The sequence below is a fragment of the Wasmannia auropunctata genome, unplaced genomic scaffold, assembly GCF_000956235.1.
Source record: "Wasmannia auropunctata unplaced genomic scaffold, wasmannia.A_1.0 LD336000.1, whole genome shotgun sequence".
Lineage (NCBI taxonomy): Eukaryota > Metazoa > Arthropoda > Insecta > Hymenoptera > Formicidae > Wasmannia > Wasmannia auropunctata.
This window is the reverse complement of record NW_012026890.1, coordinates 1,286,643-1,307,937: the sequence shown is the minus strand read 5'-3', so window position 1 is coordinate 1,307,937 and position 21,295 is coordinate 1,286,643. Positions and strand designations below refer to the sequence as shown.

The following is a 21,295-nucleotide window of genomic DNA, read 5'->3' as shown; positions in this document are numbered from 1 at the left end:
TATCAGTGACTAATTCAACCGGAATTGCTTACAGCAGAATTTCTAATTATATAAATTCATCATTCCTAATCTCTATCTCTATATTTTTCTTTCCACGTATTATAAATAAGAAATTAACGATTCTATTCGTGCTGACAAAATGATATATGTATGTACTGCTTCGATAAATGATTTGCCGTTTAATTAAATCGGAGTTCGAGTCAATCGAGGTCACTTTAATTAATTTAATATTGCACAGTACATATTATATGTGTACATATCTATATATATTATTCTGTTGGATTATTGCATATATGTTTATGTGTATGTAAAGAGAGAGTCTGAGAGAGAGAGAGAGAGAGAAGCCTGACGTATGTATATCACGAGGAGAAACGCCGGGCCCCTCCGGCTCCGACCGACGGCGTGGTTGTCACGGGCGCGCACAGATGTCGGTTGTCTTGTCAGTAATGTCAGTCGCCCGGCGCAGCCCGACGCGAACGGATGTGTGACACGTGTCCGAGCGTCCGAGCTACCTGCTCCGCTCCGCGAAGTGCCGCCGGCGGGCCGAGCGTGCCGGCCACACGGGAACGCGTATCCCGGACACGTCGCACCCTCGACCGCCGATAAATTCGTCGATTGGATTGTCATCTCTGGTGAGCAGGAGTCCATCCGGAAAAGCGAGCGACACTTCCAGTGCTCCGCCGTTTCTCTCGCCCCCGTCGAACGTTCTCTCTCTCCCGTCCCGTCCTCGAGTACAGGATGCGCGAAAGCGAGACGAAATGCGATTTTATTCCTCGACGGGACGATAACTCGCTTCGCTTTCGTTAGCGGTCGCATTCCTTAGCATCGTCGAAAGAAAAAAAAAACTTGGAAAGCGTGAACCAATTTCGCGCTCGCGTACTGTCTTTTGTCTAGGTTCTCTAGATGCCGATCGGGAGAATAGAGAATTGCATCTATCCTCTTTTTACTATTATCATTATCCGCAGATTTGTCCTCTCGCCTGTTGAAGCCGGACTGCAGCAAGCAGAAGAAGGAAAACGTTATTAGGCTCAATTAATGCCAGCGTTGCGTTGATTTGCGATTAATTAACGGGCATTAAGGCGTTAATCGGTGTGGCACTACGCCTCTTTAATTCAAGTTTCCAAGACGAGTTCTCGCGGGATAATGAAGGAGGTTCTTTCGCGAGAAGCGGGAAACAACCGTTACGCGATGGGGCGAGCGAAAGCTGTATAAAAAGAGAGAAAGATACATCCGAATGGCGAATCTTGAAAAGAAGACAATTTTAAGCACAACGACCGTTGAGACTGAGTTTGAAACCGTACGTCGCTCGCCGAGAGAAAAACGCGCACGGATTCGATTTATATGAGGTGCGTCGCATTAACCATTCGCTCGATATTCACTTATAAACAACTTCCCGCGTTCGGCGGGAGAACTGATTGAAGAGACGCGCGATATCGCCGTGTTTATCTATATACCGCTATCGATCTTTCGACGTATCGTCGATATAACCCTTGTCCGTTGGTTGCCGCCGCCGGCTAGCGAGACCCGCGCGAGACCCGGTGCATGCAAAACGAGATGTAACGTCGCGATCAATCCACGTTCTCGTTCATCGCCGGCGCCCGATAAGCCCATCGCCGATACCCTTCCGTGTGGAGGTCAGAATGCGTCCACGATCGCGCGAGGCATCGTCGTCGTCGTCGTCGTCGTGGTGCTGCACTCCCGCGTGCGGCCGAACTGCAACGTTCCCCGGCGCTCGCCCGTCATGTATCCGTCGTCCCGACACCCCCGAGGTCGGCGACCGGCATTCTCTAATATGACACGACGTTTATACTTCTGCCCGCAGGTCACGAAGCATCAATCGCATGAATCACCATCCACGGCCGTCGCAGCTCGATCGTCCGTCTTATCGGCCTCCGGAGACTAGGAAGGAAGACAGCCGATTTTCCATTCCAGGAAGAGGTATGACTAATTGCCTCACGTTCGCGAGCTTCAAAGATAATATATACGCGCGATAGCGGTGTAAAAAAAAAAAGATAAAAAGGCGTAAATGTTTAACGTCGAAAGAATTTAACTTTTAAGGCACGGCGAGCGTGTTTTTAAGGAGTGGTTTTTTGCGCGAAGTCGAGTAAAAGTCCGCGGCGGAGGGAACAGAAAGAGGGGAGCGGGTGAAGAGAGATGCACTTCTTTCAGGCGCCGACACGGCCTGAGGAAAGATGTCCACGGCGCTGCTGGCCCTCTTCGCCGTGATCCTGTGCATCCTGTTCAGGATACTGAACGTGAACAGCGCGCCGCAGAGGCCCCTCCTCGTCTGCAAGGACCAGTCCTTCCTGACGACGGTGCTCAAGATCGCGCCGGTCATCGCCGAGCCGTAAGTCTGAAAATTCGTTTTTCTTTCTTTTCACGCCACTCGGGCGACCGGCGGCGCGGCGAGTCGGTCGCTTCGACACGCGCCGGCTGTCGGAACGTACATACGAGAGATAAAACCTCCGGGCGCAGATTTCGAGCCCGCGGAACAGCCGCGGAAGTGAGGTTAGGTTGATACTGGACGCCGGATGCTCCAGCATGGGTGGGCGTGAGACTCGGCTGTCGTTACCTTTAAATGACGAATATTTCGTATTGTACGTCGTAACGCGAGTAAATAAATTGGAAACGAGATAGTCCGTAGTCTTTTGAACATCGTGTGTCAAGTTAGGAAATTATGTGTGGTATAAAAAAAATGTATGTGCATATTGCACTTATGGCCCACTAATTTAGCCATTTGATGTAATGAAAGGATCATAATGATGCAACAGGAGGGATTTTATTAATATGTGAATAAGCTGTATTTTGTTTTGTCGAGATTGTTTGATTGATATTGGCGTTGCACTTTTGGTCCACTGATTTATCCATTTGATGTAATGAAAGGATCATAATGATGCAAAAGGAGGGATTTTATTAATATGCGGATAAGATGTATTTTATAGTTTTGTTAAGATTGTTTGATTGATATTGGTCGTAATTTATAGGAAAGATTATTTTTATTATATCATTACACCTAGACAGTCATATCTATCGAAAATAGATCCTTGCAAAGTGCCCACTATAAATTTTGTTGGCAAAAAGCCAGCAGATGCTGGCAGTGCCAGAAATATAACAGGATCCGTGTAATAGAGTACGATGGCAGATTGACTGCAGAAATCAAGTAGATTCTGTATCATATTTCGTAACCGTTTGAATGAAATACATAATTTAAGTAGTTCTAAAATGAGAGACTCTGCTGGGCAATCTGCTGCTGTCAGATTACGTCAGATTATATCAATAAGCTCTTCTGGCAAAAGGTAAACTTAATGTAGACACAGTTGACATCAATCTGCCACAAAGTGCTTGAATCTGCTTGCAAACTACTAGTATACTGTTAACATTTCACTTGGGATAATTATAAAAGAATAGCTGTATTTAACAGAAAAACGTAATTACTGTATTGCATTGCTTTGCAACTATTGTAAGATCTTTTAATGTGATTTTGATATCCTTGCCCTTAGTTCTTTCACTGGATCTAAATGTATAAACCGATCATATTAAAGAATCTTACAACAGCAGTTGTAAAGCAGTTTTTTCTGCTGAACGCAGCTGTTGTTTTTTTTTTTTTCACAATATAATGCTATGAACAAGACTCCAAAAGTTGAAGCTATTTATTTACATGCCTGCTTGCATGACACGTGATATCGCAGCAAATGCGATATTCCCATATCGGCATTGTGATTGCTTTCGTACGAGTATAATGCATGTTTTCTTGCGAGTTACCGTTCTCTGCGAGGAATGTTTGGGGCAATGGATTGTTGTAGGCTTTTGTTCGAGATCGTTAAGGAACACTCGCACGCGATTACAAATCGATTGTTTAAAGTGATCGTTATATAGGAAATGATATCCTGATGTTATAAGCAGTCAAAGTATACGGTATTTCGAAGTAAGTATATTACATACAATGATAGTAAACATAAAATCCATTATTGAGTGGCTACATAATAACACTTATCAAATATAATTAGATAGAATGAAATAAAATTCTTATCTCGTGTGCAATCCTCGTAACAACGCTGAAGTCATATCCGTGTGCAAGACAGTTCAGTAATCATTATCTGAGCGTTCCACGTTGAGATAATGTTTTGTCTACTTGATATTGATTCGCGTGGCAAAAATGCGGGCGCAGATAATGCGTGGGAGGGAAGGGAGGAAGAACAAACATGTAAAGTTCACTGATTAATTCGAAGAAAAAGCAGTTGCGAATCAGTTCAATGCCGAAACTTTCCTTTGACGAAGATGACGAGAAGGAAGTTGGCGTCACGCTTGTCAAATAACTCTTCTTTATGTCTATTTTGATACACCAGTGCAAAGCAATAGGTATATTGTTCAAAAAACATTTGTCACTGCAGCCAATTATAGATAGCCAAACCACAATGCAATTATATTTTGCGCCTGTTTTTACAACAGCTGTTCATTTAAATTTTGCAAAAAGATACCGCTTGAAAATGAAGGACATTTTTAAAAAGAAACAAGGAAGAACTGGAAAGGAAATCTGGAAAGGGCTAATGAGGGACTCTTACTTCTTAAGTTATTACATTTTCGTGGGTCCTATTTACTTTTATTTTAAGAAAAAAATGATACATTCTTGTAGAATTATGTCCATTTAATATTGAATGCCATTTAAATCCATTTAATGCGAATCAATTGCTGCGGCTTTTTAACGGAGGTACGAATTTTGCTTACCGCGAAAAATTATATATACACTCGATACTCGTTCAGCGGAATTCTACGCTCGCTGCGCTCGTTTCATTTACTCATTATTGATAATGGATTGCTTTCGCAATCGATGCTTCCGCGAAAAGAATAGCGCACGTCGGCTAATACTTTTTTTTATCACGGTTGCACGCGTGTACGTCTATATGTGGCATACATAAAAATGAATGTACTACAACGCGAACCGTATCACTCGCGATAACGACCGTATTATACACACATGTACGAGTGTCGCCAATTTTTTCCCCGTTAGAGACAGACAGGTCATGCTCCGATCGGATGATGCAAGCCTAATAGGATCACATCCTATTTTAGGCCTTACGTAACACCGTCGCGCTCAGATCGGTCTCGCCGTTTCGCTTATCTCGAAGCACAACGTGCCACGTTGTCGGCAGGAATCGTGCGGAAAAGATTTGAGTTTCAGCGCGCGTGAATCTGTGTCGTGCGCCGGTAAAGTTTCCGGGACATTTCGAGGCACTCGTATACGGAATTTCACCTCCGTGCAAGCGACACGAGGATACAGGAACGCAGTATCTCATTGCAAACCTGTAATCTTATTAATGCGATGCAAATTAATGCGAAGCGCGATTTTAAGACACCGTCGAATATCCCATCGCCGAAGCGTATATCGTAATGATTTTCTTTTATGCGCGGTTTACATTCGTTCGCTGTTTGTCTTTATCTCATCATTAAGGCACTTATGAAAATCAACAGCCACGTGAAAGCGAAGTGATCGGTTTAGTAATTTGCTGCCGTGACGCCATGAGATGTCACGGAAGAATCTCGGTCGGAATGATGAGGAAGGAGGAAAAAAAATTATCCCACCGTCGGACAAACTCATTTTCTAATTACGATTTCTTTCCTCTTTCCGATCGCGTCGTGTGAAAGCGCTTAAGAAAGCGGAAACGATTTCGAGCTTTGTCTCGTGCTGCAGAAAACGGAAATTCGACGATAGACACAGACGCGTGACTTGCGTATCGACCGAAATCTATAGTTTCATCGTGCACCAAGAGACGTCGATCGTTACATTTCAATTACCATCGAACGAAATTTATCTTCGCGTGTCTAAGCGCACCTGCCCGTAAACGCTGAAAACCGATCTCGGCTCGCGAACGCGACGAGTGATTACTATTCGCACTCGCGAATCTGAAGAGATCCTCTGGCGAAGCATTTCATTGAGAAATCGCCAAGTTTCCCAACAATCACCTGTATACATCCCGCTTTTACTTCTCTTCGAGCTCCCCTCGTGCAGTCGGGGAGGAAGCGGCAACTTGGAAATCTATAAAAAATTATAGATCACGACACTCACGACGCATGCGAACGTCGTGCTATCCTCGTATTTGATCGCCACTCTGCACCACGGAAATCATACCGTTCGCGATGTTACACACACACACATATACAACGCATTACGCGCTCGTTTGGAATCGTCGTGTCTGTTTTGCGAACCGAGCGGCACGGGAACCGAGCACGGGTTCTTTCCACATCTCATTTTCCATCGATTTTCTCTTTCTAAACGGCCACATATCGCAATCATTACGACACGCTAACGCCCGTGCTCATTATCACACGCTTGATTTCTTTCGAAACGACCGCCCGTTCCCGTGCACTTCCGCATTTCCGGCACGAAGAAAAAAAATCCTTTCTCCGGTGTTTTCATTTTCCTATTTCACACTCGATGACCTGCTTCCAGTCTCGAGACTCGCAGTCTCACGTGAGCGCGACAAGTTCAATAAATTATTTATCAGCAAGCACGTTTCGTGCCGCGTACTACCACGGTGGTCTACATTGAACTTTCCAATCCAGGCCATTTAATGTTTTGAGTGTAAACAGATACGTTATCACGAGATATTTCATAATATCATTAATATACATATATATATATATATATATTACATATATTGATTAACATGTATAAAATATAAGTTATCACATCGTGTACTATCGATGGCCTGAATGGAGAGTCGCGCAAAAATGGCACGGCACAGAACGCGTTAAACAATTGGAAATAATGTAATTTTATTTACAGTTTTTCCGCGAAAAACTAAAGATAGTAATGGAAGAACGAGACAATTATGGATAATTATAAAGTAAACAAAAGATGAACGATGCAAATTACATGAGAATGCCGAATAATTTATCCTATTTTTTCGTTTAACGATAAAAGCCTCTTGGCAACACAGATGTATTACTTCCGCCTATCGCATGCAGCGTGTAAAAAAAAATTAATTTTTTTGCTATTCTTTTCAGCTAATCTTCTTGCATACGGTACATCTTCCCTCTTTTTCTCTTCATATTGAAGAAAACAAAAGATGAACGGTGCAAGAAGTTTAGCTAAAAAGAACAGGCCTGGAGTTATTCATGAAATATGGACGTTTGTCATTTCGTTTGAATAATAGATTGACATTGCTAGCGCAATACTCTTGAAAGTGCGAAATCAAATTGATAGTTATTCATCATTGCGTGGTTCTGTCCGTTTGCTATAACGAACGACTCTGTAATTTTCGTATTAATATAAGAGATGACAAGTAATATTTTTGAAACTGTGAAATTAGCAAATTGATAGTCACCTCATACATAATGTCTCACTGAACTTGTTCGATATAATGAATGAATGGAATTTGCATACTAAGAGAAGATGATAAGATAATCTTTTATTTACACACTTCTACTACCAAGAAATAATTTAAATATTCTATTATCTAACGCATCAATATAACAATACTGACGAAAAGATAAAAGTGTGTAAAAAGATAAAACTCGATAATGCTACAAGTAATTTAGCTGAATTGTCAAAATTTGATAGCGACATTTTTTGACAATCTGAGAACATTTGAACGGATGACAAGTACTTAAAATAATAAATGTCTAATAAATATAAATAGCTCCGAGCATTCTAGTCGATTGTATCAGACGTGACCATGAATTTTATCCGTGCAAATCGATTTGCGGCCTGTGGAACGTGCGTGTTCAATTTTTTAGCACGTCATAGGTGGAACGACACAAAAAAGTACATAAATATTTTTTTTTTTTTTTTTTTATAAAGGCTAAATCAGTTTTGCTATAATTGGATACTATTTATTTTAACAACAAAATTCAAGCTTTGTTAAAATGTAATATTTATATTAAATATTGACTTACGTCTAATTTAAAAAAAGCCTGATTATAATTTTTTTTTATTACTGCATACTTGCGCTACTCGAAGTGTAAGTGACTTACAGCTCTTATGTAATGCTGCACGGTGCAATCTTTCGAATGTCACGCTCGGTCAGACAAAAAATTCGAAAAGGTTAATTTTACATACTTTTTTTTCTTTTTATACTCGATGTAATATTTATGTGTAATATTTTATCAAAGATGTAATACATATCAGTAAGATAAATATTAATACACATACAAATTTCTAAAGAATTCTATATAAGATAAAAACACAGTACAGTTGTTGTACAGTTTTTATCTTTTATTTACATATACAAAAATCATATTATTGCGAAATAGATATAAAAATAAAACGGAACAGAATTTTTACGCGCTTTATCGTCGCGCGTACCAAAAATCGGGATAATCGCTATAACGGGAAATCAGTTTGTAGAAAGAGTAGACTTCTCTTTGGCACTCGAAGGCCCGGTACACAGTTTACCCTACTTTTCCCTATCGCGCCTAATTCGCGCGATGACTTCGCGGCCGCGATGCGAACACGATATTAACACGTTTCTCTTTGCGTTTACAATGACGAATTGTCACGTATAATGTATATTGATTGCGACTACACGTAGGACTTTGCGCCAACTCATTGCGGGAGAAAAGAATTTTGTTTTGACTCTAGCAAGAGATTCGAGAGAGTTTAGAATAGGTGTCTCTTCTTATTCTGCAATTTACAGTCCACGAAGAAAGGTCGGTTGAATAGAAAGCAAGGTAAAAGAAAAACAACAACCGCAGGAGTATCCGGTGTGCGAGAATAAAGTTTAGGTGGCGGCAGTAAAATTGTAGTATTAAGAAACGTAATAGTTTGTTAAGTATCCTAAAGCCGGTAGCTGGCAACTGGAAAATTACCTCAGGTAGTTCGGTAAGTTGCCGAGAAGCTTGGAGAATAGCGTCAGGAGTCCAGAAGTCCAAGTGCATTAATCACGAACAAATTTCAAGTGTATAAGAATGTCTTTCACTTTCATTCACGTGACGGGCTTTCTCGTTTCTTTTTAATTAATCTTTCAACGGACTTAAAATCGCATTTTTTTCTCGTTGAAAAAGAATTCTTTTTTTTATTTTTTATTTTTTTTAGATAAGAAGACAGTGAATATCTTCTCTGCGAGTATAAGAAGCGAGTTTTTTTTTACCGTGTCGATTGTACTCGGGAGAATCGATATTGCGTTACCAGCGTTCTATCGATCCATTGTTGGGCGCAACTTTATGCATTTCTGTTATTAAAATGCAATAGTCGTATACAGTCGATGCAGGTTCATGGCTGTTGAATTAATAGTCAGCGAACTGCCGCAACTACGGACTACCGTTTCGCTCTTCGGCATGCAGCTACATAATTGCATACGCGATTACGACAATAATTAGATGCTACTGCAGTTTATGTACAGCGGTGAAAGGTGCAAAGGAGAAAGATTTGAAAGGCTTTGAAAAGTTACATGATCTCCTTCGCCGAGACATTTCATCGTAAATTTGATATTATTGGTATTTACTTCAAACAAAAATTATTATTACTTCATCCAGCAGTTTCGTTTTCTTCAACAGAATGTCTTTTCTTACCGATGACTGCGTGCCTCAGCCGCTGATTCATGTTTCCGTACAAAAAACAACGGAAAATCGAGAATACTGACATATATGTTTCTTCGTACATTGTGGCAATAAACGGTTTTTTCGTAAATTTATTTCGTCCAGCATTCCATCCCGTGCTCCACTAATCCACGCTGCGACTTCTTACTATTCTCTATAAACAATTTAACGATGCGGTACATTTTCACCAATTTGTCTTGCCTGAGCGCCGAGTGAAGTGCGTAATATCGTAGTAGATATGCGTAGAATTTTATTTCCAGTTCTTGTTTTCTGTTTAAGAAAATCATAATAATTTATAAAATAAAACGTGTCTCAAAACAATTGCAATTTTTAAAAGTATTATCTTGAGCTCTTATTTATATAATTTTTGTATTATAAAATTGATTTTTTTTTAAATTATTTATTAAATAAAATGCATTTTTATCTGCAAATAAATGAAAATAAATAAAAGTGCCATCCATTGATAATAATAAATTCTTTACGATCAAACATCAAAAATTCTTTATTGATAGAAAATCGATTTAATCAATATAGAGACTACCGATTTTTCTCTTTCTCTAATTTTATTCCAACGCATGAATTTTAAAATGAAGATATTTAAATATTTGCGTATTTAAGTGTCATAATTTGCATCTTGTTTCTACGGTAATTAATGAGGGCAGATTTCGTTATGTCGTTCCTATTTGACAATCTTTATTGGCATATTTAAATATCGTTATACGTCGTAATTACAAAGCAATAAAAAGTCGACTCGAGTGAAATTTATATCTTAGCTATATTCAGAGTTAATAAAGAAAGTGCACAAATAAGGACAGAATTTTAGCTTCTCTCATCGATCATCGTTATGTTAAGTAGGACGCATATTGGACACGATATTTTTAAAATGTAATTTACTGGCTACTTGGATATTATCGTTCTTAAACACTTCAATTTGTTTTATTCTATTCTATTTGATGAATTTTTTGTGAATTCTTTCACTGCAGTATTTTCTCGAAGGTCAAGAACTTTCGGTATCGACTGGAGCAAGAGTATGATTCAACTAAAGTAATAGCACGATAAAACTAAACATTAACCCATGCCATTTTGAAAATTACGAGTAATTTTTCGTGCTCGGATAACCGCAAATCTGGTCATATCATCTGTTTTAGGTACAAGCCAACGAGGTTGTGGGGTTTCAGCGGCCACGTACAAACTATCGTCCACAGCATTATAGGACGTGTTCGGTGTCCTTGGCCCATTGGAGAACGCGTCTACATCGGCCTTCCGGATGGGACCACCCTTACGTACGATCTTTATCAACCGCTGACTAATGGACACGAAGGTATTGTTTGTATAGATTAATCATGAAGATAAATAATTTTTTGCGATTAATAATTTTTTATTTATATTAATTTTTCTTAAGAAACGCTCTCAACGTCTTTAATAATGAGAAAAAAATTTCGTATTATTAATTACTTAAATAGGCAAATATTTTAATATTTTTATTTTAAATTCATGCATTGGAATAAAATTAGAGAAAGTTTCTTTTTTTAATTTGATATGCTTGATAAATAACTTTTACTTCAGATGACATAACGATAGCCATCTGTCCTGGTATTGGCAACACCTCGGAGAGCGTGTACATCAGGACGTTCGTGCATTTTGTGCAATGTCACGGATATCGATGCGCAGTACTTAATCACGTCGGGGCCCTTTCCAGTGTCAAGATCACGGCACCAAGAATATTTTCTTACGGTACGTACAGTATGGCAATCAATAAAACTTATCCTGCTAGGGCGAGGCGGTCGATCGAGGAAAATTAACGAATAACAACTAAGTTTCTATCGCATGAGTATGTACACACTGCAAGGATGTTAAGCAAACTTTATAACTGTGGGAAAGAAACCATTCCGATGTCGAGTAACTTTGTAAAACTTTCTGAGCTATACCGTCCTACGTTTTGCGATCGTATTAATAAAACATTAATTTGATCGATATAATCGATAAGGAGATTTCTTGGCAATAGTGACAAAGAAATTGTAATCAAAATTATACATTTACATTTTACACTGTCTGTTTTTTTTTAATTGAATAAATATTCCTTGAATATAATTTTTTATACATATGTTTAACAAAACTTGCTTCTATCAAATGAAATAAAATTTACAATGTGCATTTTATGAACAGGTCACACGGAAGATTATAGCGCGATGCTACAACATCTAATAGAACAGCACCCTAACACCAAAATAGTTTGTGTCGGATATAGTCTGGGTGGTAATTTAGTAACGAAATATTTAGGAGAACATGGTTCCAACAAATTGCCTAATATTATAGGAGGGATATCGATTTGCCAAGGTTACAATGCTCTCAAGTAAGTCTAATGGATTTTTTATGGGTTTCTTTGATTAAAACGGATCGATAAGGAGAAATATTGTTTGCCGTACATTTTTTTCAGGGGAACGAAAATGCTATTAAACTGGCAGAATTTTAGACGCTTTTACCTCTACGTAATGACAGAATCGATGAAGAATCTTATTCTCAAACATAAAAACATGCTTTTGTGCGAGGATGTAAAACAGAGGTGTAACTTGAACGAGCGAGACATAATTTCCGCTGCAACGTTACCCGAGCTGGACGAAGCTTACACGAGGAGGGTAAGTTTATCATTCTTTCAGACACGCGATTATGTAGTTTAAATAATGATTCGATTTTCATGAGGTGTTTTATTGCGTTTAGGTACACAACTTCAGGTCTGTGCAGGAATTGTACAAATGGAGTAGTTGCGTTTTTTATCTAGACAATATCACAACGCCGATGGTATTCATCAACGCGTTAGACGATCCCCTCGTACCGGAGGTGTTGTTAAATCCAATCAAAAAGCACGCGGGTGAGCATCTGTAAAACGCGCAGTTTGCGTATGTACGAAAATAAATAATAAGTAAGAATGTACTAATGTCTCTCTCTGTATTTTTTAATTTCAGCAAATCACTTAAATATATTATACGTGGAACTAGCCCACGGAGGCCACCTAGGTTTTTACGAAGGAGGCCTTCTGTATCCAAATCCTATAACATGGCTGGATCGAACCCTAGTGTCCCTCGTGGGCTCTCTGACTCTAGCGCACGCGGACAAGGCTCTCAAGGCCTCTTAACCCAATTTAGTTCCGTCAATATACTTGTATTATCGGATGTTAATCGACAATGTGTCACACATTGTGATTATCAAGTGTGAAATCAAGTACTGTGCACATGTTCCACGTTTATAGATAATCGCGACGATCTATAACGAAGCTGCAATAAGACTGCAATGAAAATGGAAGAAACGGCAAATTGTAAATTAAAAAGTATGCGGTATACGCTTTGGCCATTTCACGAAGTGAAGTAAACAGGATCTTTTATAAACGATACGGCGAAAATATAAATGATAAGCGCGACTGTAAAATAACAAACGTTTGCTCACTGACATTTTTGAAATTGAGTATAGTTCTGAAACGCTAGCCAAATTGCGCGACTATTTATATGTAGTTATAATTAGTAGAATTTTCTTATTTTGCAATGGGGCACAATCAAAATTAGACATTTATTTATTAAAAAAAAAAAAAGAAATAGAAATGTGAAATGAATTTTCAATATTTTACTAAATACTAACGCTTCTTTCTCAGGGATCTTCTATAGAGCGACGATTTGATGATAGGACTTTCTGTGGTCCTTAACAGGTTACTAGAACAGCTCACTATATAAGCGTTTAATCATAATACACATTGGATGTGAATTCAATACAGAGTATCTTGTGTACTTTTCACCAAGAAAAAAAACTTGTATTTATGTACAATACGTGTATTAATATAAGATGTATATTAACTTAAAACATATTTATAAGCGCGTCTGAAATGTGTCCATTTCTAAGATTATTAGCTTTATCGATATGGAAGGTTCACTCGTTGTATATACGCAATAAACGATGTGCATTATTCATTGTTCCGGAATTGGTGATAACGTTAGATTTGCAAGGAAATTACTATTAAATTTAGTGTTCAAATCTAAAATGGGAAAGTCTGAAATCATAAGTATACCTCAGAGTATACCTAAAAACGTATACACGAAATTTTGTAAATAATACATTTTTTAGCTAGAATTGTATGACAAATTACTACAAAAAATATGAGTTCAACAAATTCAACATTATTACCACCGGATTAATACAGATAATCAGTTTGCATTGTATAATATGCAAATTTGTTTATTTGTAGAATCGGAAAGCCTTCGACGTAATCAAAATTGTATCCGCATTCAATATTATAAGCGATATATATTACTTGATGCAAAGACATTAAGCACTGTGGGATATTATGTCGCACGTTGAATTATTTGCGGTACCAGAGTATTCTTTTTATTATCCGATTTAAATGTACTCTTATTACTATGATGCAATGATAAATGTACGATGTTTAACTTATTATATCTCATACGTTGCGTTCGAAATATCTTGTTTGTCCACGAAGTTTATCAAATTTTAGTCGAAAATATGGAATATGACAAATTAATGCTACATTAAATGATATTGTATATCGTACATTTATCGTCGTGATAAAAAATACCAAATATTTTTTTGATTTATCTCAATGCATCCATATTGATAAAGTTGATTGCAATATGCAATAATTTCACATAATATATTTTGATGGAGATAGGTTTATTAATTACCATGCATCTGTATCGATAGTATGGTTTAACTATGGTATTTATTTCCTATTGTAACAATTTAATGAGAATATTCTCATAAACGGTACTAATAATGATTGTGGGCAATTCCACGTTAAATTAAGTAGCAAAGAAGCAAAGAATTCTTTTTGAATCTTTTTGCACTTGTATATAATATATTTATGTAAAACTTCAATGCCATAATGATGAGACATCGAATTTTTCACGTATATGAATTTTGATATTATGATGTCTTTAAAACGTTTCAATTATTAAAGATAAAACAGATTTAAAAAATTAAACTTAAGTTGAAAGATTCAATGACCAATCCACCAATTTAAAATGCATTTATTATTACATGCAGTTGTATGTGAATAGATTTTTATAAATAACATTTCTATTTAAATATATGTACATTTTATTCAGATAATAACCCTTTCTTTAAAAGATTATGTTCCTTTTTTTAATTTGTAAAATTAAAAGAGTACAATAATATTTCTTAATTTAATAAAATTAAATTGAATAAATTGTGACTTCTTCAAAAATTTCTTTTGAAAAAAAATGTTTGACATCGTACATCTCGCGTTAAAGCAAGATTTACACGATGCTTTTTATTAGCAATTAGCGTCTTTTGGCAATCTAGAAAATTAGCAATTAAAAAAATATAATTATTTGTCTGTAACTCTGTATGTGTTAGTTTTTTTAATTTATAGAATTAAATTCTTTTTAGCTGCTAATTTTCTAGTTCGCCAAGAGGTTAGCACGTGAGTTACTAGTAAAAAGCATCGTATAAGCTTTGCTTAAGAAACAGTACAGTAATATATATATAAACTGCGTGATTTTTTTTACTTCTTAGCGAGATTAAAATAATATAAATGATTTAAACAAATTATTATGTATTTCGCCTTTGTTTCTGAAAATCTTTTTAAGTTTTCTGCTTTTCACATTTTGATTTTCATTATGGCATTTCTTTTCTTCTCGCACTCTTTTTATTACAGATTAAATAAATTTTGGTATGTGAAAATACAAGTTTATTGATTCAGTTTAAATTGAACGTGTTAAAATCCAAGTTATTCTATTATTAATAGAATTATTTTATGCTATAAATCAAAACTAAAAGTAATACTTCTGCAAATATTTTTTTGATGAAATATACATGCATATACAAAAGAATGCGTTGGTTTTTTTATTTAAAAAAAAATTTTTTTATCTGTTGCGTATTTTTCTTCTTTCCTTTTTTACTGATAGAGACTGAAAAATGCTGAAATTTTATGAAGAAAATGTAACATTTATTAGATAATTCTAAATATTTTAAATAAATTTCACAAATAAATTTGAGAGTGACTTTTACGGCTGGATCTTGGTGCCTAATAAATTTTGTATGAATTTTTAAATTCATTATTCAGCCATTTAAACTGCACGCCGATTCAATGTCGGACTTGCAACGCAATCATTAACTGAAGTTGGAATAGTGAGATCACAATTGATCTTTAATTCTTAATAATTTGACTAAGCATTTTAAAATATTACAATAAATTTATTGCGAAAAATATTATCTCGGCCAGAGTTCTTCGCAGTAGTTTAAGATGCCTAGTCGCATTGAATTATTGAGAATTGAAGATCAATTGTGATCTCACTATTCCAACTTTAGCTAATGATTGCAAGTCCGATATTAATTCGGCGCGCAGTTTAAATGGTTGAATAATGGATAGAAGACGCTTTCAAATTTATTTGTGATCATATTCACGTACGCGGTTTAATTCAAATTAATATTGTATATATTAAAATAAATTTTTTTACAAAAATCTATTTAAAAAAGAATTTCACTATCAACTACAAACAATTACAACAAAATTTTATTCTAATCAAATGTTATCTTAATGTTAACGTTATCTTAATGAAGGCTTATACATATACATGAAAAACAAACAGACGCAAGAGCACGCAACAGTCTTGTATATTTAAAATACAACATATGAGATATGGATGGAATTACAAAACTCAGAGAAAATTTGTTAAACAGTCGGAATATTTTTTTTTTTATCTGAACATCTACAAAACCGCACTAATTGCTTTTTATATAATAAGACAATAATGTTAGCATATAAATATTGTTGCATACAATATTGAATTTTATTTACTCTCGAAACATTTCCAAAGACATACTTTATAATTTGTTATTTCGAACCGTTTTTAGAAGTTAAAAAATATAAAAGCTATATTTTTGAAAAACTTGCTATCTAAATTTAATTCTTGAAAAACATCATAATTACGGTGTTGAAACTTTACTATAATATATAATATATACATATATCAATATTATATGCAAATATAAAATTTTTGAAAAAGAAAAAATGTTTATTCACTTGTTGTTTGATTTGATCACGTATAATTTCTCAACGGAATAAGTTGATAACATTTTTACTTAAACTCTTTATACAACACACAAAACGATTTGTGTATGTGATCGAGTGTCGAGTCATTTCGTAGATAAGAATTTATTTTTTTATTGTGGTGATTTAAGCCGAAAAATTCCGATCCGTAATATCGAGGTAATGCAAGCATTTATATCCAGCATTTGGCCAATCAAATATTCGAACGCTTTCTAATCAGTTGAAAGCAATCTTCATAAATCAAGCGTTTATATGTCAAGCTATAAAATGTCAATGAATATCACACTCTTATAAATCTTATTTGTACAATTTTTTGAAAAATAACGAAAGACAATAAGACTTAAAATATACATGAATAAAATTGAATAACATTTTTATTCATTTTACAATGCACTCTTTATCTTTGGATACATAATATACATACATACATATATATATATATATATATATATATATATATATTTCTTACATATATATATATGTATATTTTATTTCTTATTGTTATAAACGTAGAGCTTTTTTAATTTAATCACGCATGCTTTTCTCTTTAGGATCATTTTTCACTGCATTTATACTAAATCGATGTTGACACAAATATACAAATATTGATTACATCACTCATTACTCAAGATGCAAAATCAGCGAAATTTGATATACGTTGTTAAACATTACAAATATAGCGTGTTATGAATACATGATGTATGTTGTTGACACGTATGTTACGACACATATGTTGAATAATTTTGAACGTCCAGAAAAATAAAAATGCAAATTTCAATCATTTCTTTAGCAGCGTGAAAAATAATTCTACATGATGAGAAGAAATAAAAATGTCTGCACTAATTGATATATACAGAATTAAGAGTCGTTCTAAATCAAAAGCAACAACGACATAATTTTATCGTTATATCTTCAATCAGATGGACTGATAAATATAATTTAAGGTAATTACATTAATCCGCATTACGAAGCTAAACGATTCCTCGACTTCGATCAATTCCTCTCTATGTTTTAATACGAATTGCATTGAGAGCGAATGACGAACATGTGCATTTTTCTAATTGACGTATTATTCAGTGACGACAATTTTATATGACAGAATGCATATCCTAGTTGCAATTACATGTGGCTATATGTGAGATTTTATCTTACATATACATATATTTGTATACAAAACCTTGGAAATAACAAATAAAGAAAAGGTCTATTTGCCATAAAACTTTGAAGCGCGCATGGAATGTTTTTATTGACTTGCAAAAGAAGAAATTTGTTATCTCGTTACTATTTAATATCAGTTATCGTGTATGCGATCACATGCGATTCTTACCAAATACCGTAATCAACGCGATGCACGCATTGCAGGCATTAAATCGAATGCCACAGAGTGCCATATCTTCTTTTATCGAAAATTTTTAATGCGTAAGATAAAAAGATGAAAAAAACAACATTAAATATTTATGTAAGTAAAAAATATTTATGAGAGAAAATGCCTTTAAATAAATGAACGTTTTGATTTTAATTTCGACAAAAAGGCTGACGTAATCGCGAAAATTGATTAATATTAAGTAATTATATATATTCATATACATATATATTAATTATTTTTATTAATTATTATATGTAATTAATGAAGATAATTGAATCAATTTTTTTCTTTTCTAAATAACGGTCATTTATCATTTTGTAACAATATTTAAACTGTCAGTACTTGCATGGCCATTTTAATATCTGTTATGTTTTTCAAAATCGTAACATTTTGTTAATTAAAAAGATAATATTTTTAAATAATGCGTTGAAATATCAAGTTCCGAGGTCATCATGTTTTCGATGTAGGTGCACAAGGATACTTCTTAAGTCATGCGTATTTTATGACATTCAAATGAGGAGGAAGATAATAATGATGAATGTTACGACTTTTATATATAACTCGGAAGTTTCCTATTCGTGAGATGCTACGCAAAGATAAATCTCGTTAAGTTACGTATACGAATGTAGACTATTTTGTATAATGATGCAATATAAATGTTGTGTGACAGCGAGTTTTTCTTACTAACGTTTCCCTTCTGCATTTATAATTATGTTTTTAAGCATGTATTCAGGAATGCAGCATAAATGAACAATAAGCGAATTAAAAAACAGGAGTGCCATTTTTTAAGGTGCGTCTAATGCCACGTATGTTGCACACAAAGAGATTAATTGTAAGTGTTGTTGATGCATTCTTTGTTTTCGATGAATTCCGGAATGCAAAATAAAAGTTACGAATCACTGGATTATGCAGACCTATCTTTACAGAAATTTAAATTAATACTGCGGTCAATCAAACTGAAAATTATTTTAAACAAATAAGTAATAATTATTGTGTAATAAACATTGTGTATTCAATGTTAACAATATTTTTAAATTTAATAATATTAGTTTAGATGTAAATATAATAGAAAACATTTTCAGAATAGAAAAAATTCAAAAATTTATTTAGTATCTACTAATTATTAATTTATTAGGTTGTTTCAAAAGTTTGTGAGGATTTTTAAAAGATGATGTTGCAGTTCGTGCAAATATGTCGTGTCCTACTATAGGATCAAGTTATAAGATCTTGCATATTCTGAAAGGTGCATACTTCAACGTACATTATATAACAATACGTACATTAGATAACATTATTATAACAACGTTTGCGCGAATTTGTTAAGTATTACTTAATCTATGCAATTTTGAAGAAACAAAATTTGAAGAAAGTGTAAATATACCGTACAAAAGTGATTTGCTCGACTTAAGCGTGGAGATTTTAATGTTAAAGACCGAAATCACTCAAGATGACTTTTAAATGTTGATGATGATAAAAAAATAAAATTATAAAGTTACCTACGAATTATAGATCATCAAAAGAAATGTCACATTATTAAAGACTAATATATTATTGAATAAAAATTATTTGATGAATACAATTTAAAATGCTGAGAAGAATTAGAATTGCTGATTTGGTCAGTATTAATGGTCAGTTTTAATGCAGATTTTTAAAAATATCCTTTTTTCAGAATATAAATATATTAATAAATAATCTGTCAATTATCTAAATCTATGCCCCCTAAGTAAAATGATAGCTTGCAAAGTGACAGAGAATTTAATCAGAATTTTGTATTAAAAGCATCTATCTCCTCGCTAGATTGATGTTTTGTTTGCAAAATTTATTGCTCATAAAATGAGAGCCAATTGGTGTAAAAAATCACGCAAGATTTGCCGGCATAATCTAATAGCAAACAGACGTCAAAAACCGAGCAAGAATCTGCACGGCAAATTGTCAATAAGTACAAAGCAAAACTTACTATTACATAGCTTGAATATATGACACATGCCTTTTTAAATCTCTTTAATGGTCATTCGTACATGCTGCTTGTTTATTTTTCCACAATTTTTAAAAGTAATAAAAAAGAAACAAAACAGGAATAATTTTTATGTGACAAATGCACGAATTTTATAATGAAGTTATTGTAATAAATTTTGTTAATTAAATGTGTGCTTTTAACAATTACAATACAAGTTAATAATATAATATAATTTAAATTAGTTGTAATATATAAATATATATTGAGGTACATTAAATTATATTTAGGACGAGATGTGTTCCCTAAATAAATATGTGTAAATAAAAATGTGTAAAAGCATGAATCGATTCCTATTTAGTGGGATCCGCGTTTTTATTCCATATATTTTTTCAAATTATTTGCAAACTGTAAAGCGTAATGTATATTTTTAGAATTAATTGTATACAAAAGTCTTATTTAAAGATATTTGAAACACGGCTGCATACTTCACGCGTACAATCGTGGACACACATATCGATTGCGACATTTTTTTCATAAGTTTTAAGAATATATTTAATATATATAATACATATTTTATAGGTAACTAATATTTTGTAAATGCGATGACGTACTATCTTTAGTCTAGAGACAGTATAATATGTACACCAATCGTTGTTCGTATTTGCAAAATATTAATCCGTTTCGAAACTTATTTAAAAAAAGTGTTGCAACTGATATGTCTACATCGGTCGATGTACAATATTTGTGCCTGCTGCTGCGCTTTTCACGAAATCATTTATATAGCAATTACAGAAACAAATATACTTATTAAAAGAAATATTACAACTATTATTTTAACTTTATAATATGATTTTTATTTTCTTATTACTAAAAATTAATTTATATAAAATAATTTATTAATATTATTTGTTAATTTGTTATATTAATACTTAAATTTTATGGTAATTGTCGAAACACTTCAGATATTTTACAAATATAAAATAAAAATTGTTAAAGATTAAAAATTAACTTATAATATAAGTTCTCGATTCGAATGAAATAAAATTTTATTTTAGACTAACTAAAGTAAGGCGTGGAAAGTCTCTAAAAATATATAACAAAAGTATAAAACAATTATAAAACAATAAGATAATAAATATAACAAAAAAATTACAAAACAATTAAGGGCCGTGTAAGCGAAATCATGTCTACGTGACTCCGACCGATGATCGTTAGCTATAGTTAGAGTCCTAGATTATCAGAGAAGCGCGACCGGCTTATGGCAGTATCGCAAAAGTACTAGAAAATATTAAAAATGGCGTTGAATGGCCAATCATAAGATTGATTTATTCGGCAGCCATTTATAATAGCGATAAATCAA

General features: G+C 34.3%; 1 protein-coding gene across 2 annotated transcripts; it reads left to right on the top strand.

Moving 5' to 3' along the window:
- The first annotated feature begins 538 nt into the window (after positions 1–538).
- On the top strand, positions 539–14,625 carry LOC105453304 (abhydrolase domain-containing protein 2). 2 transcript variants are annotated; one of them, XM_011695138.1, is made up of 9 exons: positions 539–632; positions 1,823–1,938; positions 2,170–2,347; positions 10,686–10,858; positions 11,104–11,271; positions 11,704–11,890; positions 11,975–12,173; positions 12,256–12,406; positions 12,501–14,625. In XM_011695138.1, exons 3-9 carry the CDS (start codon positions 2,193–2,195, stop codon positions 12,668–12,670), a joined length of 1,203 nt encoding a protein of 400 aa, XP_011693440.1. In that variant the 5' UTR covers positions 539–632; positions 1,823–1,938; positions 2,170–2,192; the 3' UTR covers positions 12,671–14,625. The 2 variants fall into 2 exon arrangements, with proteins under 2 accessions (XP_011693440.1, XP_011693442.1); XM_011695140.1 differs by lacking the exon at positions 539–632 and adding an exon at positions 1,498–1,743.
- Positions 14,626–21,295: the final 6,670 nt, after the last annotated feature.

Coding starts and splice junctions, on each gene's coding strand:
- LOC105453304 (XM_011695138.1), top strand. CDS start 2,193: ATGTCCACGGCGCTGCTGGCCCTCTTCGCCGTGATCCTGTGCATCCTG. Junction 2,348..10,685: donor GCGCCGGTCATCGCCGAGCC/GTAAGTCTGAAA, acceptor CATCTGTTTTAG/GTACAAGCCAACGAGGTTGT. Junction 12,407..12,500: donor TCCAATCAAAAAGCACGCGG/GTGAGCATCTGT, acceptor TTTTAATTTCAG/CAAATCACTTAAATATATTA.